The 24,814-nt window shown below is 46.6% G+C and overlaps 1 protein-coding gene across 10 annotated transcripts in view; it reads left to right on the top strand.

Moving 5' to 3' along the window:
* The window catches only part of CELF4 (CUGBP Elav-like family member 4), a 772,591-nt gene that overhangs the window by 452,158 nt on the left and 295,619 nt on the right, over positions 1-24,814 (top strand). For all 10 annotated transcript variants that reach the window (XR_004427551.1, XM_033164061.1, XM_033164056.1 and 7 more), the window contains exon 3: positions 17,066-17,114. Coding sequence is in view for 9 of the 10 variants with exons in the window: in XM_033164061.1 (XP_033019952.1) it covers positions 17,066-17,114 (49 nt within the window). In the remaining variant the exon portion in view is untranslated. The remainder of the gene's footprint in view (positions 1-17,065; positions 17,115-24,814) is intronic.

Genomic DNA, 24,814 nt, shown 5'->3' with positions numbered 1-24,814 from the left:
TACTTTTCCCTCAGTCTCCCCCGTTGTCATAGTCGTGTTATGGGGAACATTTGCATTGGCGGGAAAAATTTTCTTGGCAGTTTCTGTGGTAAACTTTGTGGGCTGTTGCATTCTCTTAAACTTATTTGTTTCCCACTGTTTGTCCTTATATTTTGGGGCATCATAAGCGTGTTCTCGGATTTCATTTATTTCATCTGCCAGATTAGCAGCTTCCAGGATGGTTTTAGGTCGTCTTTCTTTAATTAAATACTTCAGATGACTATTAATCGTGTCATAAAATTGTTCTAATGCGATCACCTCTTTTATTTTCGCCACAGAATCAGCACCCTCCTGTTCTAGCCACTTGTTTAAATAATTTGTAGTTTTAGCTCCTAGTTGAGCAAATGTTTCCTCTCGCACCTTTTTTATTGTTCTAAACTTTTGTCTCAGTTGTTCTGCAGTAATTCCGAATCTAACATAAACCAACTGTTTAAATGCTTCAAAATCTTTAGATTGATCAGATGGCATTTGAGAATAAATCTCTGTTAATGTTCCACTAATACGAGCTCTCAGTATTTGCATTTTCTCCTCATCTTTTACTTCAAAATCTTCGCAAGCCCTCTCAAAAGAAATGATAAACGCTTCAGGATCGTCTTTATCTTTGAAGTCAGGGAATCTTTTTAAATCCACCCTGCTAGGATTTTGTGTGGAACTATTGTTGTTGTTTCTATTATCTACAGCTGATAATTCAAGTCTTTTCATTTCTAGTAAATATTCTCTTTCCTCCCGTTCTCTTTCTCTCTCAATAGCTAAGGTCATTTCTTTCTCTTTCAGTTCTCTCTCTTTTTCCTCAGCTTGTAACTTTAATTCTCTCTCTTTTGCTTCAGCTTGTAATTTTTTCTCTCTTTCCTCAGCTTGCAATCTCATTTCTAATTCCTTCAGTTTATATTCTTGTTCTAGCTTCCATTTCTCAAATTCCTCTGAGGCTTTAAAACTCGTTCCCTCAGCAGGATTTTTGTTAACTGTTTCAGTACTGGTTTCTTCCATCTGGGAAACCCCATTTTCTTCTTCAGAGCTTTCTACTTGTGAGTCCCTAAGAGCTGTTTTAGTCTTTCTAGGTGGCATTTTCTATTTATTTGGTGGTATTATTTCTGTACTTAAATCAAGGATGTTTCAGTTAAACTATTTCTCCAGGCTTAGTTTCCACAGTTTAGGTCCAAAGTCACGCCTAAAGTTACCTCAGTGCACTTTGTCCAGCGTACTTTTCCGACCTCTCACTATAAACCTTTCTGCCTGAAATAGTTTCAAACGCAAAGTATCTTTGTAACTCTCTCACAATCTCACAGTCTTAGGCGCTATCACACCACACCCTAGGGCCAGGTAATTCCTCTCTGAATTCCCCTTCTCCCTTTCCAGGTGTATGCGATCCCCTTCCTGACTAGATTGTAGAGTCTCACAGAAGTTTGCTTAAATCCTCTTTAAGCCTCACACTTCACACAATGCGTAACCCTTAAATCTTTCTTGTACCTTGGCACTGCTTGCCAACCTTTAGATCTTTGATCTCAACGTGACCACCACTTTATGACTATCTTTCGTCCCGACGCTGCCACCACTTTAATGTCGCGGGCCCTTCGCCCTGTACAGCCCACCCCCGGACGTTTTACGGTCTATGAGTGCTGCACCAACGACAAACAGTCCCCAGCTGCGGCCCTTCAGACTACTAGCTGGATCCTGCTTACTCCATTCACCACAGACGAGGATATTGGGAACTAAAAAGTTGTTTATTGAGTACAAAGCTTGTGGTTGCTGATAAATAAAAGGTTGTTCAAGAAGCTTATAACAGTTGTCCTATACCGGCCTAATACCTCTAAATATTACCGGCCTAATACCTCTAATAGTAAACTAAATATCAATAACAACGCGTTTCACAATCTCATTATCCTCTCTGCTAACATCCACCTAAGACTCTAAACTCCCAGCTCTATCTCTTGACTCACACTTCAACTCCCCGCACTTAACTCTAACTCCTCCTGCCCACACTTCAACTCTAACTCCGACTAACTGACTGCCCACTGGGAGGGGTGTTTTATACCCAGGCTAAGCCCGCCCCTGAGGGTTCTAACTGTCAGAACATTTAACCCCTACCTGGCATGAGGCTAGTTCTCCACATAGGGCACAAGGAGAAGGGGACGACAGAGGATGAGATGGTTGGACAGGGTTCTCAAAGCTACCAACATGAGTCTGAACAAACTGCGGGAGGCAGTGAAGGATAGGCGTGCCTGGCGTGCTCTGGTCCATGGGGTCACGAAGAGTCGGACACGACTGAACGACTAAACAACAACAACAACAACAATGCTGACTGTGAAGAACAGCTCTATATAAGGTGCAAGAAGGGCTCCGTGCATACAGAAAAAAACTTTGATTAAGTGTTTTCAAGGAGCATAGATGGATGAGACACAGTGAGGTGCTGGGGTGGCAGAAGAAGGTTGGTGAGAGAGAAAACAGCTAAAATGATGTATATTTTCTGTATAGAGAGTGTGTCATAATTGAAAGCTTTCACAGATTCTTTGGGACACTAGTTCCTTAAGGCATTACTGAATAAAGTCTGACCAATTGGGAATTAGGTGTGAGCCTCCGTACTGGACCCCCAAAGGGATTCCCCCCCCATGGTTGTGATGCTTGCCTGGCCCTTCCTTGGATTCAAGCCTCTTGTTTTAGCAAGGGTTCACCCTGATGATCGGTGGAACCAAATAGTAAAGGAGAAGGAATGAGATAAAGGAACAGTGCGAAAGAGAAAAGGAATCCAACCCTCTGGATGAACCCATAACAGAATGCCGAAATACCATCCCAGACATGATCTTGAGTTTTTCCTTTTCTCCTACCTTAAAACCTTCCTTGTCTCTTCCTCTCCCCCCACCCCCACCCCACTCGCTCGCCTCGCATCTTGCTTCGGACGAAGAGATGCATCCCACAGATGCCGGGCGCAAATAGATGAGAAGATCCAAAATAGGATTATGTGAGAGATGAAAAAAAATATCTTGAAGGCTCTGACCTTTACAAATCATTCAGTGCTCCACTGCCTACCCCTGAGAATGATTGCTGCTGGCCATCTGCACACTAGGAGAGTATTGTCGATATATCATGTGAATCACATTCAAATGCATCCATCTCATGATCAATTCATCTCCCCACCCCACCTGTCTTGTCTATATGGATGAACCCAGAGGGGGACCTGAAGTTTCAGGCGCGGCTCAGGCGCAGGAGCCTGGCATTCAAAGATAAGCAAACTTCATGAATGAAAAAGAGTTGAGCTGCAAAGAGCCAGCCGTTCGGCAAGTATATGCCTAATGCCAGCAGGATCCCAGGGATAGGACTAGGTTCAGCTTCTGCACAGTGGCCCAGTTCTCCAGTTTGTTAAAGTCATATTGAATCCTGATTCTGCCTACTGAGGAATTGGCTACCCCTCCCAGTTTGGTGTCATCTCCAGATTTGATGAGCATCCCCTCAATTCCTTCATCCAAGTCATTTATAGAGATGTCAAACAACAACATGCCCAGGACAGAACCCAGCGGCTTCCTACTTTTCACTTTCCCCCAGGATGACAGGAAACCATTAATGAGTTATTTTTGGGTTCGGTCAGTCAACCAGCTACAAATCCACCTAACAGTTCCCTTGTCCAGCCCACATTTTACCAGCTTCTCTATGGAATATCTCCACAAAAATATTGTGTGGGCCCCTCCCTATATTAATGGCTTTATTGTTCAAATTGCCCACCATGTCCAAAGTAGCATCATTCCAGAGCGTTGTGGGGAATTTAAAAGTGCAGCCCATAGCCATCTGGCTCAGGAAACTCAGGGTAGGTGTCACTGCTGGGGGGCCCTGCTATGCTCTGAGGGTGCTGGGTGCTGATGGCAGGCCTGAGCAGGGAAAAACAAGGATGTGGGTGATGCGGAAAGACAAGAGCAACCATGTAGGGAACAATCACTCAGGCCAGAAAGGATGTGGGCATTCTGCTGTGCGGAGAACAGAAGCAGAGCTTTGTCAGTGGTGGCACCTTGATTATGGAATTCCATCCTCTCCTTGCTGGGTTTGCAACAGCATTTTAAGAAAAAGCTCTTCCCTCCAGCTTTAGGGGGAGGCAGATGTAATGAAATCATACAAACACGGTTTTAAAGTACTACCTGTATGTTCTGTTGTTTTTGTAGAATGTACTGTTTTATGTTTAAAGGTAAAGGACCCCTGACAGTTAAGTCCAGTCACGAATGACTCTGGGGTTGCGCCGCTCATCTCACTTTACTGACCGAGGGAGCCGGCGTTTGTCCACAGACAGTTTTTCTGGGTCATGTGGCCAGCATGACTAAGCTGCATCTGGTGAAACCAGAGCAGTGCATGGAAACACCGTTTACCTTCCCGCCAGAACGGTCCCTATTTATCTACTTGCACTTTGGCGTGTTTTCTAACTGCTAGGTTGGCAGGAGCAGGGACCGAGCAACAGGAGCTCACCCTGTCGCGGGGATTCGAACCGCCGACCTTCCGATCAGCAAGCCCTAGGCTCAGTTGTTTAGACCACAGCGCCACCCATGTCCCTACTGTTTTATGGAGGAGAGGACTATTATGGCTACTGATGAGCCAGTCACCTTCTTGTAGGGTAACCTACCTCACTGGGTTGTTGTGAGAATGAAATGGAGAGGTAGAGAACTATGTACAGCACCTTGAGCTGGAAGCCACAGGAGGGGAGAGGGCTGCTCTTATGCTTGGGTCCTACTTGTGGATGTCCCACAAGCATCTGGTTGGCCACTGTGGAAACAGGATGCTGGACTAGGTGGGCCATTGGCCTCATCCAACAGGCTCTTCTCATGTTCTTTTGCCTGAGTTGGTATAAGGTAGCTTCCCATGTTCCTGTGTTCAGAAGGGTTTGGGTTAAACTCAAACATGCACTCAGGGTTTGCAGACTGGGGAAGCTGGTTGACTAAACCTTTCCACCGTGGGAAATGCTACCAGTCTAAAGTGACGTACGTAGTCTAGAATTCTACCACCCCATTAAGCATTATGGCAGAATCTCAGTATAGGCAGCCCTGAAATTGTGCAGACAAAGCTGAAGGAAAGAGAGAGAGAGCTTGCTTTGTTTTGATTACCAAACAAGTAGTTATTTTATATGCAAATGCGCACCTCAGAGGACCCCAGCAGCTGATCAGCATGCAAAATAGCCTGATGACTTTTTAGCACAGTTTGCTGGAATAAACACTGACAACACAGAACATCCACATCCTCCCCCCTCCCCAGAAAAAGGAAAGAAAAAAACAGCAACACAAAACTGCTGGAAGGTTTGCAGCTTTGCACAACATCCTAGTGTGAGATTTCCTGCACTCAGCATGCGTTTGGTGCTCACCTGCACTGAGCACGCTGCAACCTAAGTAGAAGAACAAGGACTCAACTGTTGCAAAGAAAAACAGAGTACCAAACTTCCAAGGCCCAATGACTTACAGCTGAAAATCAGGAGGAGCAAGCAGGGAAGATATTGTTGGATGTTAAATGCAGTTAACACATATGTGATCCTGTTAAATACAGTTGACACATGAGTGATCATCACTTACTCTGGATTGACATACACCAAACACATCAAATTATAATGGGATGCTTAGGTGTACCAAATCAGCCTACAGGTAGGGCGGAGGTGCCATGCTTTGATGCTGTTGCAGGAAAAAAGCTCCAACCAATAGCATGGAACACAAGAACATAACTCAGTGGTGGAGAACATGGCTTGCATGCGCAATGTGACGGGTCCAATCCCCAGAACCTCCACTGTCTGAGGCAGTCATGCTTCTGAATGCCAGGAGGGAAGAAGGCTCTTGTGCTCAGGTGCTGGTTGTGGACTTCCCATAGGTATCTGGTTGTCCACTATGAGAACAGGATGCTGGCTTAGAATCATAGAATCATAGAGTTGGAAGAGACCACAAGGGCCATCCAGTCCAACCCCCTGCCAAGCAGGCTTAGATGGGACACTGGCCTGATCCAGCAGCTTCTTCTTAGGTATCTGGTTGTCCACTATGAGAACAGGATGCTGGCTTAGAATCATAGAGTTGGAAGAGACCACACGGGCCATCCAGTCCAACCCCCTGCCAAGCAGACTTAGATGGGACACTGGCCTGATCCAGCAGCTTCTTCTTAGGTATCTGGTTGTCCACTATGAGAACAGGATGCTGGCTTAGAATCATAGAGTTGGAAGAGACCACACGGGCCATCCAGTCCACCCCCCTGCCAAGCAGGCTTAGATGGGACACTGGCCTGATCCAGCAGCTTCTTCTTAGGTATCTGGTTGTCCACTATGAGAACAGGATGCTGGCTTAGAATCATAGAATCATAGAGTTGGAAGAGACCACAAGGGCCATCCAGTCCAACCCCCTGCCAAGCAGGCTTAGATGGGACACTGGCCTGATCCAGCAGCTTCTTCTTAGTCTGAGGGCTGGAGAAACGCCTCCTGTCTGTAACCCTGGAGCGCTGCTGCCAGTCACCGTAGTTAGTCTGCACTGAGCAAGATGGACCAATAATCTTTCCCTGACACCTCCTGGCAGAAGCAGAGGCAGGAGCTAAGGAGTGCCTTGATTTGCCATCCCTGCCAGGTCCCCCTTGATATCCTCGGTGGCCCCACAGCAAGACAAAAGGGGCTAGTCCTCAGTGCTCTATTTAGTGTGGTTTTCTTCAGTGCTTTTGGACTGGTCAGTTGCCTCCAGCCTATAAACAGAAAGGTGGGGTGTCCGTTTTAATAAGTATCATCTTAGTAGTGTGAGAATCCCACCGGAACAAACTTTGAAAGCCCCTGCCTGAAATTTATGCAGTGCAGAGATCAAAGATATGTCCTCGCCTTCCGCTGCATTCTGGAGCAGAAAACGCTGCTAATTCCCAATTAGTATAACCACCACACACCTACCTCGGGCAGAGAAACAACTCCTTGTTTATTGAAAATTATGAGCCTAATGGAACGTGGAGAATAAGCTACTTTCCCCCCTCCTTGTTTCTAAATGATGGCTTTAATCAAGACAGGGGGAGAGGAAACTGGCGTATGATGTGATCTATTGTTTGGCAAAGTTTGCCACCCTACTATTTTCTTTGCAAGGAAGTAAGAAATTACCCCCCCCCAAAAAAAAAAAATCCACAAAGATTAAATACACACACAAAGATAAAATTGAAAAAATGTTTTTGTCTGCATTTTAAAGGGAACCAGCAACCTCATTCTCCAGTCCAGGACGTACAGGCAGGTTGGAGCACAGCTATCAATACGATTGAGTCCTTCTCTGAATTTTGCAGTTTGTTTGTTTGCTTTTAACGAATGCAAAAAAAAAAAAAAATGTGAACAGGAGCCAGCTGAACAGTTCAGCTAGCTCAAGGACTTTAAGCCACACAATGACTGTACTGCCCTGAGAAATTTTGGCCCAGCCCTGCTTCACCCAAAGTAGCTATTTGGGTGCAGTGACTCCGCGTTCCTGCGAGCGAAGGATGCTGCCGCCGGGGAGAACAGCTTAAAGTTTCTTCCCCCACACACCATCTATTTCCAGAGCAGCAGCCCCTAGTGAAAGCACATTAATAAAACAGGGGGGTGGAATCCCTCCCCCTTATTTTGGTCCACGTTTTTATTCTCTCCCCCCCCCCCCTTTAACTCAGTAGCTGCACAATGTCTAGGGAATTCTGGGTGAATGCATACTAATGATGCAGCAAACTCCACCTCATTATTATGGATTAGACCTCATTAGTATGCGTTTTACCAGAGGTGGGGATCTATGGGGGCTTCACTCCACTAGGTGCCAATTAAAGAATGCTGAATTTTTTTGCCAATGTTATTTGCATCCATTTGGAAGCGATTGGCACAGTTTGCCCTACCTGGTACCTAAGATGGAGAGGGGGAGGAGGAGGCAGAGGAGGCAGATATTTTGTTTCTCCTTTGCTTTTGCAAATCTGAACCACTGGAGTAATAGAATCATAGAACTGTAGAGCCGGAAGGGACCCCGAGACTCATCTAGTCCATCCCCCTGCAGTGCAGGAATCTCAACTAAAGCATCCTCGAGAGGTGGTAATCCAAGATCTATTTAATAACCTCCAATGAAAGAGACTCTACCACAGGCTTCCTCAACTGCGGCCCTCCAAATGTTTTGAGACTACAATTCCCATCATCCCTGACCACTGGTCCTGCTAGCTAGAGGCCTGCCCCACTCACAGGTCTGATAGCCATATGCTGCACTAGCTTCAACCTCTGGACTGTCTTCAAGGGCAGCCCCACACAAAGTTCATTGCAGTACTCCAAGTGACTACAGCATGAACCAAGTCCGTGATAAACACAGGAAAGAGATCAGAAAAAAGGGAGGAGGATGCAGGCCTAGATTAACAGACAAAGGATATGCATTTATTTCAGTTAACTGTATTCTTATCTCATGTAGAGGACACCCCATGCTCCTTCTGGGGCACTGTCCACCTTTGGGACAGTGTGGTGTAGTGGTTAAAAGCGGTAGTCTTGTAATCTGGGGAACCAGGTTCGTGTCTCCGCTCCTCCACATGCAGCTGCTGGGTGACCTTGGGCTAGTCACACTTCTCTGAAGTCTCTCAGCCCCACTCACCTCACAGAGTGTTTATTGTGGGCGAGGAAGGAAGGGAAAGGAGAATGTTAGCCGCTTTGAGACTCCTTCGGGTAGTGAAAAGCGGGATATCAAATCCAAACTACTACTCCTCCTCCTCCTCCTCTTCTTCTTCTTCTTCTTCTTCTTCTTCTTCTTCTTCTTCTTCTGTCCCCTCCCTGCACTCAGCTCTCAGGTCTGGAACCTAGAAGCTGTCAGCATGCAACAGCGACCACACTCTAGGAAACGGCTTTGATTGGCCGGCTAAACCAGGTGAGAATAGTTGATGGGTCCTCAGACCCTCAGTGGGTTGGGGAACCTCCCCTGTATGAAAACACAGGTTCCAGCAGATTGTGTGAATGAAACCAATGGTGGGTCCGCCAGTCAAGGTGGCGGTTTCTGCATATGCTGTAGAGGGAGGTGAGGGGCAGATGGGGCTCGTATACCTGGGAAGAGAGGCCTTTGAGGAGAAGGAAAACTAAAATCCTGCTGCCTTGCAGGAAATCTCTGGGAGAGGAAGAGGCTAAAGAGTAAACCCTACACAAATCTAAGTCCGTTGGGTGGTGCTTCCGGCAAATCCTGCAGCTCAGCTAGTGTCAGATGTATTGCTCTGCTTTCCTTTGGACCACATCGGCGAGGCCCAGAGGAGGGTATTGTCTTCTGGGCAGCCCAGGACCTCCATCCACACTGCCCAGGCTTCCACCCTGGGGAGGTCACTTTGGTGCTGACTTCAACCCTCGAAACACACTCCTTTATCTCTTGAGACAACAACAATTCCTACTGTACTGCTGCTCTCATTTGGTTCTTACTGATGAGCTTTAAAAAGCGTTTAAAGGGAAATCCCACCCTATGCTCCTTCTCGACTCTCATTTCCAGCTGTATATTTAGAGTTGTATTACTGTATATAAAATAAAAATAAAAATGCTTCCTTTATATTACCGGGTGGGTGGGTTCTGATTTTTTTTTAATTGCTTTTTATTTATTAGCAAGAATTAAAGAAAACATGGTGTGGAAGATAACATGGGGGACTTCAAAAGGGCTTGTTTCCCAAAGTTTTCTGAAAGAAGAAATTTAAGCCTGAAAGAAGAAGGAATTGACAGGGGAGAGAGAGAGAGAGAGAGAGAGAGAGAGAGAGAGAGAGAGAGAGAGAGAGAGAGAGATCTACTGCCTCTTAGATTTTTCAATTCCCCTTTTCTAGGTGTTCTTTTCCTTGTTCTAAATTCATTTCAAAGCCAGAGGGAGAAGAACAAGGGAAGGAAGGAATGGAGAGAGAGAGAGAGAGAGAGAGGGAGAGAGAGAGGAAAAGAGGGAGCCTTAAAGGGGGGGAGAGAATCAGAACCCAGTGAAGTGTCTGTCCCTTGTCTGATTCTTTTGCTGGCCTGTAGCTGATGGTGCTCAGAAATTTAGAGCGGCAAGCTCTGACATTTCATTTCTGCAGAGAATTGAAAAAGGGTTTGCTGTAATTCATCGCTTCTTGTAACTCAAACCCTTTCTGACAGGAGTACCTGCACTGTCTTTTAACGGTGGCACCGCCGCGGCTGTAATTGGACATGAAAAATGATGTCGTGTTTGCTGTGAGCTCGGGGAGGGGATGGCCAGAGGTGTGTGTGTGGAGGGGGGTGTGTGTTCTGACATACGTGCATGTGAACATGCACACACATCGTCATGTTAAAGCTGACATCTGTGAAGGCTTGGGAAGCACGAGTAGGAGAACAAGCGTAGCCTCATCTCCGGTGAGTCTCCATAATCCGATCCATGGTGCCCTTTGACTCATCGACCTAAATGAGTCACAAGCCAAATGATGCTGAACAAGACAGTTGCCTAGAGGTCTCAGGGCAGTACAGTCATATCTCGGGTTGCACTTGCTGCAGGTTGCGCATTTTCGGGTTACGGATGCACCGAACCTGGAAGTACCGGAATGTGTTACTTCCGGGTTTCGGTGCTCGCGCATGCGCAGAAGCGCTAAATTGCAATCCACGCATGCGCAGACGCGGCGCTGCGGGTGGCGAACATGCCTCCCGCATGGATCACGTTCGCAACCCGAACGTCCACTGTACACATAAAAAGATCGCAGTATATAAAATAAAAAAATAAAAGCAGTAACCCAATAATACCGCCCTCTTGGACACACCCACTTTTGGACACACACTCCATTGGCATGTGGCCCCCAAAATGTTGCCCAGGAGTGAATGTGGCCCTTGCCCCCTAAAAGGGGGGTTATCCACCTCTGCTCTGTACCCTTCTGAATTCACGAGCCCAGCCACAAACTCGGATGGGAGTTTCTATTTCTTCCCTGTGAGATGTTCACATGTCTTTACTCGCAGTTCTGTTCCGTTCCAATTCCTCTCTTTTTAAAAATAAATAAATAAATAAACAAATGTCAAAATACAAATGTAAATATATATTTAAACATGTTTACTCTCTCAGGTGATGCTCTCAAACATATGCACTCCAGCGTCCTTTTCCTCCCAGCGCATGAATCAAATGTGTATTTTGATATGTTAAAACTGCCAAAAAAAAAAAAAACCTGAGTCACGACAGTCAGAGGAGGGATGAGACGTTTTGGAGCTTTGCGAAAGGGGCAGATCAGGTCGTTCCATGTCAGGATATGCAGATGGAGAGACAGTGTGGTGTTATGGTTAGGGTGTTGGACTAGGACCTGGGAGACCATAGTTCAAAACCCCACTTAGCCTTGAAGCTCATTGCATGACCTTGGGCCAGTCACTTCCTTTCAGCCTAACCTACCTCACAGGATTGTCGTTGGGATTAAATGAGGGGGAGAACCATGGTGGCTACCTTGAGCTCCCTGGAGAAAAATGTGGGGTGTAAATGCAATAATAAATAAATATCAAATTTCTCAAGCAATGAAATCATTCCTGGCCACTTCTTCAGGTGATAAAGCAGTACGTTGGGGTGGCGGGTCCAAAATATTCATTTCTCCTCCGGAAGCTAAAATCACATTGGGCAGACCCTGGATGGGGTTCTACACAGTTTCACTTGTTCTTATCTCATGGCCTCAGTCCAACCCCCCACCTCACCCACATCTTTCTCCTTAGGTGGAGGAGGGGTGGAAAAAGAGAGAGATTCCATCCGCAGAGAAAAGAAACTTAATTATTTCCCTCTCAGTGGTTCTCCCCATAATTGGTGTCTTTCATGTCAAGATGATCTCAATTTGTATTATGGACTGTGCGTGTCTTTGCTCTATAAAAGAATTGTCAAGTGCAGAAATCGTAGTGTACATTAAATTACACTCAGCTTTTACTTATTAATTTCAATAGGTTATTTGCTTCCACCACCACCACCCCTCTGCCTTCTACTGAAAACAGCTCCCTTTGTCCTTTCTGCCGCTCTCCCCATGCCAGAAAGCCTTCTTCTCAGAAGCACTCTGCACGTGTCTGATGAGCCCTTTGTGATGGATGACACTTTTGCAGTCGTGCTAGGGGTGTCGTTGGCCAAAGACGAGCAGCCCCTGCTCTGTAGCGTGAGGTGTGATCATAGAATTGCAGCGTTGGAAGTGACCCAAGGGGTCAGCAGCTCCAACCCCCTACAATGGAGGAATCACAGCAGGTGAATGGCAAAAAACAGGTGCAAAGGCTGGCCTTTTATTTGCTGAGACAGGCCATGATGCCTGACTCAGGCTGCATTCACACAGAAGTTTGTCCCATTTCCTTACCTGTTGATTTCTGCATTGTATTTCATCTTTCACTCGACGTAAAAGCCAACTTAATGGAATATACTTAGCACTCATTGCCATGTTATTTGATTCCAGGAAAAAAACAAAACACTGTTTCCAGCCCCCTTAACCCGGAAAATTGCAGGACAAAATTTGGGGCGCTATACCACAATACAGTTATTTCCTGCTACTTTGTGGAGGGGGGCGGGAATCATGGGAGAACAGAAGCACACAGGAGGATAGAGAGTCGAGGAATAAATTGTCAAGTGACATCTATTGTTGTATCACTCCATGCCCAACTGGTGTGCGTGAAATTTAGCACCACACAGTGATATGGCTGCTAAAAAAGCCACAAAACAAGTACTGCAGTGTGAATGGAATGGCCAAAAACAGGCAGATGTTTCAGCATTATAATCAACTAACTCAATCTTCCCCCATGTATGAAAAGCCTGAGAAGCTTTTGCAACATTCTGGGTGCGACGCATAGAGTCACAGAATGGCAGAGTTGGAAGGGACAAGGAGAATCATCTAGTCCAACCCCCTGCAATGCAGGAATCTTTCTCCCAACATGGGGCTCAAACCCATGACCGTAAGATTAAGAGTCTCCTGCTGAAAGGGTCTTGCTGGTTGGAACAAGACTTTCTGTGGCCAGGGGGTGATGCAAAGGCCATCTCAGTCCAATCCCACCCATGTGCAGGTACACCGCAAACAGACACACCGTATTTCAAGATTGAAAGGGATAAATTCTCACATATTTATTTTTACCCACCCCTGTCTCCAAGAAGGGCAAGGTGGTGTGCATAATTAAGAGTATAAAAGGAACTCTGTAGCAGGATGAGGCCAAAGTGGGCCCATCTCAATCAAGCAACCAGTTCTCACAGTGGCCACACAGAAGCCTATTGGGGCCTGATCTGTTTCTTCAGAGCAGCCCCAACCCAAGCTCAGATGATCCAGAGTTGACACAACCCAGATCTGAGCCTGGAACTGGTTTTGAATCCAAATGAAACATGTGGTCAGGAGCTGGGAATGATTATCCACCACTTGACAGCCCTAGGATGATCAGTGGTCACCTCAACCTGCTCCGGTTAAATCCTGAGGTGACCCAAATCAGCTCAACTCAGTTCAGGATCCAGGGTCCCTCTAGAGCTGAGTGGAGATCCGAACTGGGGTCTTTCCCCCACCACTGCACCACACTGGATGTGGTGACATCACAATACAACATAGCCAATCAGATGTAGAAAAATGTTCTTCTATTCCACTTCTGACATTCAGGTTTGTAAGATTTAAAACAAACAAACAAACAAACCAGAAGAACACAGGGAGTCGTAACTCTTAGTGATAAATGAATGTGCAAAAATCAATTCTTCTCATACCTTTTTTCCCCCCTCTTGAAACTCTTTCATCCAGGTGACACTAGTCTTGGCTGAGGTCCAGGAGATCTCTTGCAAGGCAGCAGAAGGGTGTTTTAGGCAGGTCTGCCCTCCAGAAGGTGAAGTGAGGCATCCCTCTAGGGGATTGGCGGTGTCCATGGTGGTCTAGGGTCCAGGCACCCTTCTCCTCTCTCTGTTTCCTCACTAGTTTAATTGGAGGCTGTGATGACATCTAACCTCTAGTTTTTCAAAACCTTCCCTATTTTGCAAAAGAAGTTTCCATTGTGGGACGCCAGCAGGTTCCTATGTTCTTGTTTAATCCAGGCCTCTATGCAGAACTGTGGAAACTAGAATCTGACTTTACTTCTAGGGGAGAGGATCACAAGTAATTGGAAGAGCATCTCCTCTGCATGCAGAAGGTCCCAGGTTCAGCCCCCCAAAGCAAGGGGGCTGAATGTCCTCCTTTCCAGCCCTCCAAGGGCTGGAAATGTCCTCTGTCTGAAACTTTAGAGAACGGCTGCCAGTCCGTGCAGACAATTCTGAGCCAGCTGGACCAATGGCAAAAGGCAGCTTCCTGTTTTAAAGTGGGAGAGTCAGGAGGAGCTTAGACGGTGACAGATTCTTCTGCACAACGGCCAGCCAGCTATTCCTCCAAGGAGCAGCATGGCATTACAGACAACCCCTCGACACATCCCTCCAGCCTTCTGACCTCTCTTTGTAGACTCGCCAGAATTAGATCCTTCTTGCTGGTCTCTGTCAGACGGTGAGATCAGAGCCATTTCTTTCTTTCCCTTGTTATTATCATCTTTAGTGGTGGTAGCGTTTCGGAAGGCATTTCATAACCACTATCTAGATTTATTCTAATTGCTCTGCAAACATATTTAGCATTTAGAAGCTATGAAAGTGGCTGACAAGTAGGTTAACATGATGGAGGGCTGAGCCGCTCTCACCATCGCTGTGTCTCAAGAGGGAGAACGTGCTCAGATGCAGTGTGGCTGCAGTTCTAATCACACTTGCATTAAAAAAAATTGCAAGTGGCTTGACTCCTGGCTTGGGATCAGAGGTGGGAAGACTCCAAGCTGGTGGGAATGATTCAGTGTTTTCCTGGAGCAAAGCTAGAAGGATTTGGGGATTTGTGTTCAAGTCACTGTCCTTTGAAACAACAACAAAATTCCACTGTTCTTGTTATCGGCTTTTTATTATTATTTCAGTAGCATAACTTGGGGAGAGGGATGCGGGTGGTGCTGTGGGTTAAACCACAGAGCCTAGGGCTTGCCGATCAGAAGGTCGGCGGTTCAAATCCCCACGACGGGGTGAGCTCCCGTTGCTCGGTCCCAGCTCCTGCCCACCTAGCAGTTCGAAAGCACGTCAAAGTGCAAGTAGATAAATAGGTACCGCTCCAGCGGGAAGGTAGAAGGCGTTTCCATGCACTGCTCTGGTTCGCCAGAAGCGGCTTTGTCATGCTGGCCCCATGACCCAGAAGCTGTATGCCGGCTCCCTCGGCCAGTAACGTGAGATGAGCACCACAACCCCAGAGTCAGACACGACTGGAGCTAATGGTCAGGGGTCCCTTTACCTTTACCTTTTAACTTGGGGAGGGGAGGCAGTGTTTTGTTATTGCCTTTGTTTAATATTTGCTGATCAGTGGTTCGAATCTGCCTGATGGGGTGAGCTCCCCGTTGCTCTGTCCCAGCTCCTGCCAACCTAGCAGTTCAAAAGCATGCCAGTGCAAGTAGATAAATAGGTACTGTTGTGGTGGGAAGGTGAAAGGTGTTTCCATGTACTCTGGCACTCGCCATGGTGTCCTGTTGTGCCAGAAGTGGTTTAGTCATGCTGTTCATATGACCTGGAAAGCTGTCTGTGGACAAACACTGGCTCCCTCGGCCTGAATAGCAAGATGAGTGCTGTACCCCATAGTTGCCTTTGACTGGACTTAACAGTCCAGGGGTCCTTTGCCATTTTTTTTTTTTTACATAATACTTTGGAACCATAAATATTACCGTTCTGCTTCGTATCACCCAGAGTGTATCCTGATCTATCTTCTTCCTACTGCTGTTCTAGAAGGCTTCATTCTTTGCTCCCCGATTTCAGACACACTGAGAAAAAAGTGGGGAATCCCAGTGATTATAATGGGTGCTTTTCACTTGATGACAACAGCACCGAGTGAATAGTGTCACCTTCGGATGGGTCATTATGGAGATAACGCCATAGATTAACTTCTGTACCTCCTGAAATGCAATGCTTTCTAATGGAGCAAGTTCAGCCATTTGGCTGCAGATCTTCAAGTGTACAGAAATTAGTTATAGAAAAATAATCTGGTGTGGGCTAATGTGTAAACCAGCACTTTAGAGAACATCAGATCTGTTTTGGTGTTTCTCTTCCATTCAGTTCTCCACCTGTCCACAGCAGTTTGCAAATAATAAAAAAGACCTCGTAAAAAAAATATGCAAGCATTTTAGTGCAAATTTCTTGTAATGCATGCATTTTTTGGAAAGCAATTTTACCTAATATAATGCCTTTTGATATTATTTCCAAAAAAATGTGCATTTTAATGCACATTTTACCTAATCAATGTGTTTTCGTACACTTGGTTGGAGAACTGTGTGGCAAAATTTGGAGAAATGTAGAAGCTGGCTGAGCAGAGGCTAATGTAAGTCCCCCCCGGGGGGGGGGCATTCTGGGAATGTGGTTGGAACGGGGGGTGGACGGACATATATGCCTACACTGAACCTGAAGACCCTCTTTTGTGACTCATTTGCACCTCAACTGCTTCAGTCACCAGAGGGCTCCTAAATAATAGCAGAGGTTTTGCCGACGTCACAAAGTTTCAAACTTCTTACTGGAGTAAAAAAACAACAACTGGGAAGCGGGTTGAGAATGTGGCCCCCCATGGCCTCTTTATCAGGCCACGGGCCTTTTTGGGCCACACTCCTTAGTCATCCAGCTTCACACCCTCATTGAGAGCTTTTTCCTAGCTGGAATAAGTCATTGAACCCTGATAATGCCTGGCTGAAGGATAGAGGATGTGTAGAACCTAGTCAATTGTGTGATGGTAACATTTACAGCTATTCCTTTTTCTGGTTCTGCCTCTGGCTCCATTGACCACTGACATGTGGTTCCTCAGAAGCTAGCCAGAAGGGAATGAGGCCCTCAGGCTTAAAAAAAGTTCCTTATTCCTGGATTAGAGATTCCTTCCTTCCTTCCTTCCTTCCTTCCTTCCTTCCTTCCTTCCTTCTTGAAATATATTTTTGATTCTCAGTAGCTTGAACTACGCAACAGAATCATAGAAATTCTGCCCCATGTTTACAGAAGGACATCACCGATGGCAGAGATGCCTTCAACCCTGGTGAAATATCTTTCTGCAGCCCCTACCCAAGCGCAGGTTGTTCTGAAGCTGTTGCTAACGGTGCTCCTTTCTCTCTCCTTGTGTCTCCTCACAGATGAACAGACCGATCCAGGTGAAACCAGCGGACAGCGAGAGCCGAGGAGGTAGTTGTGTTTTGTGTTTTCTTCCTTAGCCCCCAGCTCTGCACGTAATTGTTGTCCCTGGCTGCTCTTGGGCAACGCGCGGATCAATTAGTAACGCAATCACTGCCAAAGCAAAATTCCCTCTGTAGCAAAGATGCTCTTTATTAAATCTCCTTCACTTCGCCTTCCTTTTGCTCATATTCAATTTTTATTTGATTTTTAAAGGCAGGTAGGTGCCAACGATTGCTCGGGAAACAAATAACGGTCTTGTTAAGAAGTGGGTCTCTGGATGGTCAACTTAACGAAGTTTAGCAGTCTTGACTGTAGCAATGATTGTCCGCAGGCAGCTCAACTCTCTTAAGTCTGAGCTGCTATCTCGGTTGGTTAGGGCAGAAAGTTTTATCCTTCTTCTGCCTCTCTGGCCTCCTTTTTCATTTGCTAAAGGGGGCCTCTCCACTTGGGAAGGAAGTGAAATTGGATATTGCCAAATGATGGTCAACTGGCCTGGCACCATTTAATCTTGTCCCTGTTGGTCCAGCCAAATGTTAATCAAGGTGTGATAAAATAATAGCCTACAGTCTCACTTGTAAGGAAGAGGAACAGTGTTGTGAGAAGCAAAGGTGCATTGCACACTTTAATGTTTCATCACTTGTGTGCAATCTAGGTGTCGTTAAAATCTTGGCTGCTATGAAATCCAGCTGCATCGTTACGGTGTTGTTGCGAGATGGCACCAGTTTTATTAGTGAGCATAATTGCTTACGAGGGGGTCAGTTGATGTGGCAAAATGTATTTTGGGACTCTGGAGAGAAGAGAAGTTGGACATGTCTCACCTAGTGGGTTTGCTAGTCCAAAACAGCAGTTCCAACCTAGCAGATGTGTCTTGTGATCCCATCCAGTTGGCAATCGGGACATGTGAAATGCATTCGCTTTTGGAGTTGTGGTCTGGAGTTGTGTTGCGTGTGTATCCAAACGGAGCTTCAACAAAATGTCAGCTACATGTCGTCAGGGGACTAAGTGTGACAACCTGTGATATTCAGCAGTTCTCCAGGCTAGTTAACTTATTTGCAATGTTGATTAAATTCTGGTAGGTGCCTTTGCCTCTGGAAGAGCTGGGCAGATCTTCCTCCCCTGCCTCTGCATTGTCCCCCAACCCCATCTGGATGTGCAGGCACTTAGTGGCCCCCAAACTCCTTTGTTAACATTGCAAGTGCTGTCTCCTGCTCATCAACAGAAGCCTTGCAAAAGTGGGTTGATCTAACCTCATGATAAAGGGGAAGAGGAAATATGTGATGGGGTGTGTGTGAGAAAAAGGATTTCTAGCCCCTGAACTTGAACTATGCAAGCCTTTGCAATATATATATATATAGAAAGAGAGAGACAGTGAGTGAGAGAGAGAAGGCTGGGGGGGGGGGGTGAGGAGACATCCTGCTGTCTGTCAAATGGGATGCACCCAAAATAATAATCAGACCAGCCAATTTGCTGAGTGCTCCTTGAGGGTGTGTTGCCTACGAACCGGCCAGCTTTACTGAGATTGCTAATAAGCACACAGGTCGTGCACAGTGTTCCAGAGAGAAACCCCCCACAATTTGCAAAAACTCTCTTGGCATTGCAACCGCCTCAGCTTTCGGGAAGGTGCTTCGGAAGGGTGCGAGCGCGTGAATCATTTATACCTGTCACACAACTCCCTGGTAGCCGCCCTCTTAGTATTTTAGCTAATTACCTCCCCCCTCGTTCACCCCGCCGCTGCCTTGTTTACTTGCTCATCCCGGCTTTTATTATAATACGAGGCGTGAGTGTCAGGATTGGAATGGGAGCCACGTCGTGCCGATTCCCAAAAGAGGAGCTGCTTCCGGGCTGGCAGAGCTGTTTGGAGGACACCCGGACTCAAGGGCAATGATGGGGAGCTGAACAGTTTGGACCAAAGGGAAGGGCTGGGTCTGAGAGGGGGCGGACAATATAGCTTGGCTGGGTGCAAGCACGACCATTAAAATACCAGCAAGGCATGCTGAATGCTAAAGAGGAAGGTGAACATCATGAGTCCAGAGTGTGTGATCAGATGCATCAATAGGGAGGGACCAGGTTGACTACCCCTGGTTTAGATTGTCCCCTAATTGTATCCGTCATTTTGACCAATTCAAGGTAATCAAATAATTTATCTTTCCACTCTTTTTTTGTTGGTACTACAGTGGTACCTCTGGTTACGTACTTAATTCGTTCTGGAGGTCCGTTCTTAACCTGAAACTGTTCTTAACCTGATGCACCACTTTGGCTAATGGGACCTCCCGCTGCCACTGTGCCACCAGAGCACGATTTCTGTTCTTATCCTGAAGCAAAGTTCTTAACCTGAAGCGTTATTTCTGGGTTAGCGGAGTCTGTAACCTGAAGCGTCTGTAACCCGAGGTACCACTGTATCTTCCCCCCCACCCCCAATTTTTTTGCAATTAAGATTCTCGCTGCCGATGTTGAATACAGGAATATTCTCTTACTTTCACTTGCAATTTGCCCAGCAGAAATGCTTCTGTTTTGGGTTGTTTTGGGTTTCTTTTTTTAAATAAAGGTTTGTTTAAATATTTTCTTCATAAATAAAAAATAATTTCCAATGTGCTGGGGGAGCTCTTCCCAGATAATGGTCTCAGAAGGTGATATTCAGTGCTAGTCCCTGAAACCCCAGAGAGTCTCTGCCAATCAAGGGAGACAGTATGTGCTAGGTGGACCAATGGCCGGACTCAGTATATGGCATCTTCTGGTGCTGCTCTGCTTAATACCCATCTGTGTGACCAAAAGTCCCCAGCTTGAAATTCACACTCTTCATGCAATACCAGCTTCTCCAGCTCCAGGGAACAGCGTAGGGTTTTGTGCCAGGTCATAGCATCCTGGAGAGAACAAGTTGCTGATTTTACAGCTAGGTCACTGGGAAACCTTCCTAGACTACAGCTTAGAGTCTACCTAATGAAAGAGCATCTTGTTTTGTTGTCTGTAACTAATGGGCAACTGAACCACGAAATCCCTTCTGCTTACAAGTCTCCCCTGGGCAACCCATATTTTAAAAAAAGGAAGGGAGTTTTGTTGTTGTTTTTGCGTGTTTAGACCTTTAACCTCCAAAAATAAATTCACAAAAGAGACAGATATTTGGTTTTGGTTTTGGCACAATTTAGGCCACAACTTTATTGATTACAACCAAGTGAGGGGTTGCATAGGTTCCGGTTTGACTATCTCCCTGCATCCTTGCAAGCAGCCCTGTCCCAGAGCCACGTTCATAGGACAGAAAAGGATGAACACCAGGGACAGCTGCTGGTAGGGGTACCTATCAGCTGCCCTGATGTCCCCTGGACTCGGGCACCAGCCGGACCCCTTTCGGGGACCGACAAACCAATGAGTCCCTGGATTCCTGTACCTGAATATCCTGCATTTGCATAGGCATGGCCACATCATGTGTCACAACTATCACCTGAACCAGAGCCTATCCACAACTTACAAGTTGTGACTGATTGCTACGCGGCAGGCAAAAACCCAAATGGTACCAGCCAATCAGCCAAGAGGGGGAAATTCCTGCCGCCCCAAAAGCAGGCGACACACGACGGCATAGCAAGGTCAAGCGCAAGCCCTGAATATAGGGTGAGGTGGGTGGGTGTTCCGATGCGAAAGGCCCCAAAGAGGAAGCTCAGCAGCCTTGCATGGGCTTAAATAGGTCCCACGTTGCTGCTTTTTACGATGCCCCATTGGTCAGATTTCACCCCAGCAACACGGGACCAACCTATCAGGGGTTGTGGCCTTAGTTTCCAAATACCCCCACAACACTGGGTCCGGTTGCCGGTCACACTGCAACACGTGCCCTCTTTTAATGGAGGACCCGATTTCCCCAAAACAGCAACACTTTCTTATTGTGCCAATTCTTTTGGCTTTGATTATCTTTTAGGAAAGCATCCTGTTAGAATTGTTGTGGTGCGCACATTCTGTTGGAGATTCGTTCCCCGTGTGCAGTCATGGGATTGTTCCCTGAAGTGGGACTATTGTCCTTTGTTCTCTCTCTTTGCTGTCTGATGCTAGAGAGAGAGGGAGCCATGTTGAAGTGCTCTGTGTGTATTTATATGTAAATAAAGCAGATTAGCCTAAATGCTGAGTTCTCTTATGCAACTGTGCAAACATCTGCGGATCCCTAAGTGTGCTGATGTCTTCTGGCATCAGTCGCTGTGATGTCCGGCCTGAGGAATGCTTATGAAGCTCCCGAATGATCGTCCAGGAGGGAGGGAACATGCCAGTCGGGCATGTGTCTCTGCCAAGGTCCTACTTGTGTGTAGGACATATCCTGACACATTCTACATGTACACCATCAGGGTCCCTGATAGTACCTTGTAGAGCAGCATAAGCTGACAGGCGTGTCTCTGCCCTAAGGAAATTACCATTTGATGAAGAGAGGCCACATTCATGCCATACATTTAAAGCAGTGCAGTGCCAGCTCATGGCTTCTCCCAAAGAATTCTGGGAGCTGTAGTTTGTTAATGGAGCTGAGAGTTCTTAGGCAGCCTCTATGCCCTTCCCAGTGCTACAATTCCCAGAATTCCCTGTGAAGAGGGATTGGTAGTTAAACCACACCAAGAATTTGAATTCTTGTGAAGGGAATTTCATGGCAAGATAGTCTATTTTGAGAGAGCCAATGTGACGTAGTGGTTAGTGTGTTGGACTAGGAGGACCAGGGTTCAAATCCCCGCATGTCCATGAAGCTCCCTGGGAGAGACCTTTGGAACCAGTCACTCACCCTCAGCCTAACCTACATCACAGGTTTCTTGTGGGTATTAAATAAGGAGGGGTGTGTTCATCTATACCACCTTGAGCTCTGTGAAGAAAAGGTGGGATAGAAATGCAATAAATAAATAGGCATGCAAATTAGCCGTGGTTCCTGTACTGCAGGGGGCTGGCCTGGATGACCCTTGGGTATCTTGACTCTACCATTCTAAGATTTTATGACATTGATTATGTAAATTAATACCGCAATACCTCAAGGACCACCTCTTTCCATATGAACCTACCCAGACCCTGAGATCATCTTCCGAGGCCCTCCTTCGTGTGCCTCCTCCTCGAGAGGTCCGGAGGGTGGCAACACGAGAACAGGGCCTTCTCTGCAGTGGCTCCCCGTCTGTGGAATGCTCTCCCCAGGGAAATTTGCCTGGCGCCTTCATTACACACCTTTAGCCGCCAGGCAAAAATGTTCCTTTTTTAAACATAGTGATCTGATTTACATCCTATGCCCTTTTAAAATGTTTTTTTTTGGGGGGGGCTATTGGGTTGTTGTTTTTTATTTTTATTATGCATTTTGTGGTTTTACACGCTGTTTTTAGTCTTTATACCTCCCTGAGACCTCCGGTATAGGCGGTATATAAATTCTAAAAATGATGATGATGATGATGATGATGATGCACACGTAATGGTAAGCATTATTTTTGGTGCTGTGGAAGGAAAACACGGGGTCTCTGAAGAGAAAGGGCATATCGCTGTTCCCATTGCTTCTTTCCATTTCTCCGCTTTTCCTCCTTCCTTCCTTCCTTCCTTCCTGACTCGCCCTTCAGAAAGACAAACCTGCGTTCCTTGATGTGAATGAACAGGGAAGTGTGTGAGAGAAAGTCCAAAGGTTATTTGGAGTTCAACGGTTGCCTATGCTCTGTGCTGAGGGATCGGGGGGGGGGGGGTGTGGAGAGGCAACTCCCAGGGAGTTCGTGTTGCACTGCGTTGCATTCCAGCTTCTTCGGCACGCAAGTCTTCCCAAAACAAGCCATTCCTCTCCGCCGGTGTGGAAATGCTGATAGGATTCACTGCCGAGGGTTGATTGCAGTCCTTGTCAGATTACACGCATGAAGCTGCTTAGCTTGGGACCTTTGGTGGGGAGGGGAGTGGGGGGACAGGGAGAAGATTCACCGCTGTGACTGTCTCTAATGGATTTCGTGAATATCATATATATTTTGTGCTGCAATGGTTGTTTTAGGGGGTCAAACGGCAGAAGTTGCAGAGGCTTTTGCATTGGCTCAGGTGCATCGCATCTGCCTCGCGTGCTGAAGGTCCCCGGTTCAGTCCCTGGCACTGCCATGTGGGGCTGAAACAAACCCTTTCCTGAAACCCTGGAGAGCCTATGGTCCTTGGGCAAACAGAAGAAGAACTTTCTGGATCAGGCCAATTGTGATATCTAGTCCAGCTTCCTGTTCTCGCAGAGGCCAACCAGATGCCTGTGAGAAACCCACAAGGGCTAATCTCCCCCCCCCCCCGTGGTTTCCAGCGACTGTATTCAAAAGTATTGCTGCATCCAGTTGTGGAGACAGAGCTTCTTCTTCTAAACAAAATAAAAAATAAAAAGATCCTTCCAGTAGCACCTTAGAGACCAACTAAGTTTGTTCTTGGTAGGAGCTTTCGTGTGCATGCACACTTCTTCAGATACCAGGATTTCTTTATTTTTTTATTTTTTATTTTGTTTTGACTATGGCAGACTAACACGGCTACCTACCTGTAACTGGAACTTCTTCTTCTCCTTCTTCTTCTTCTTCTTCTTCTTCTTCTTCTTCTTCTTCTTCTTCTTCTTCTTCTTCTTCTTCTTCTATGATCCCTTGTAGCCGAGTAAGATTGTCTTCCATAAACACGGTTTTAACAATGAGTCCGTAAGTGACTATGGAGGCCAATTCTGGATCCACACGTCCTTCCACAATGGGGATATAGGTTTCTGGGCGGGAGTTGATCACGGTGAGGGTTTGCCAAGCGTGCCTTCCTCTTAGCGCATTTCTCCCTTTCATCCTGAGTTTGAGTGTCTTCAAAGCCCATGACACCTTTGGGAAAGGCTGTTCCCCAATTGGAGCACTCGCAGGCCAGTGTTTCCCAGTTGTTGGTGTTTATACTACATTTAAAAAAAAAAAAAATTGCCTATACATCTATACAAAAGGAAACCAGAGGCATAATTATTAGGCCTATTTATAAAAGACATACCTCAGAAAACAAAAGGATTTTTCTTATATGCTACAGCAGCCACCAGGAGAATATATGCTAGCAAATGGAAAACTGAAGCAATACCCATGAAAGAAGAATGGTTATACAAACTAACTGAATTCATAGAAATGGCAAAGCTAACTGCATAGAGGCAGACAAACCAAAAACTTAGATCCGAATGGCAATGTTTTGAAGACTGTATGAATAAACACTATCTGGAGAAGGGTGCATGCACATGGAAGCTCATACCAAGAACAAACTTAGTTGGTCTCTAAGGTGCTACTGGAAAGAAATTTTTATTTTGTTTTGACTATGGCAGACCAACACGGCTACCCACCTGTAACTGAATAAACACTGTTCAAAACAGAACATGCTGGTATGCAGTGGCTTCCGGAGCCGCTTTGCCACCGGGAGCTGCAAACGTGGGGGCACACACACACACCCCGTGGCGGGGTGCTGCTCCATAGTGCACTTGCATCATGACGTCACGGCGCATGCGCGCTACAGAGCTCAGTCCGTCTGGGCTGCCGGGCGTAAGCAGCCGCCGCACGGACGGGCTACGGCAGCCTGTCCGTGCGGCGGCTGCTCGCATGGCAACTCGCAAGGCTGCCGGGCACGAGCCTTGCACTTCTGCAGTCCATCCCGGATGCCGGGTGTGAGCGGCACCACTTCCGTGCGGCGGCTACTCACGCAGCAACTCGTAAGGCTGCAGCGCGCGAGCAGCAGCACAGACGCCCATCTGTGCTGCTGCTCACACG

This window comes from Lacerta agilis, chromosome 11, assembly GCF_009819535.1.
Source record: "Lacerta agilis isolate rLacAgi1 chromosome 11, rLacAgi1.pri, whole genome shotgun sequence".
NCBI classification, from domain to species: Eukaryota; Metazoa; Chordata; class Lepidosauria; order Squamata; family Lacertidae; genus Lacerta; species Lacerta agilis.
Note: the sequence above shows the minus strand (reverse complement) of the source record. Positions and strands in the feature narration are given on the sequence as shown.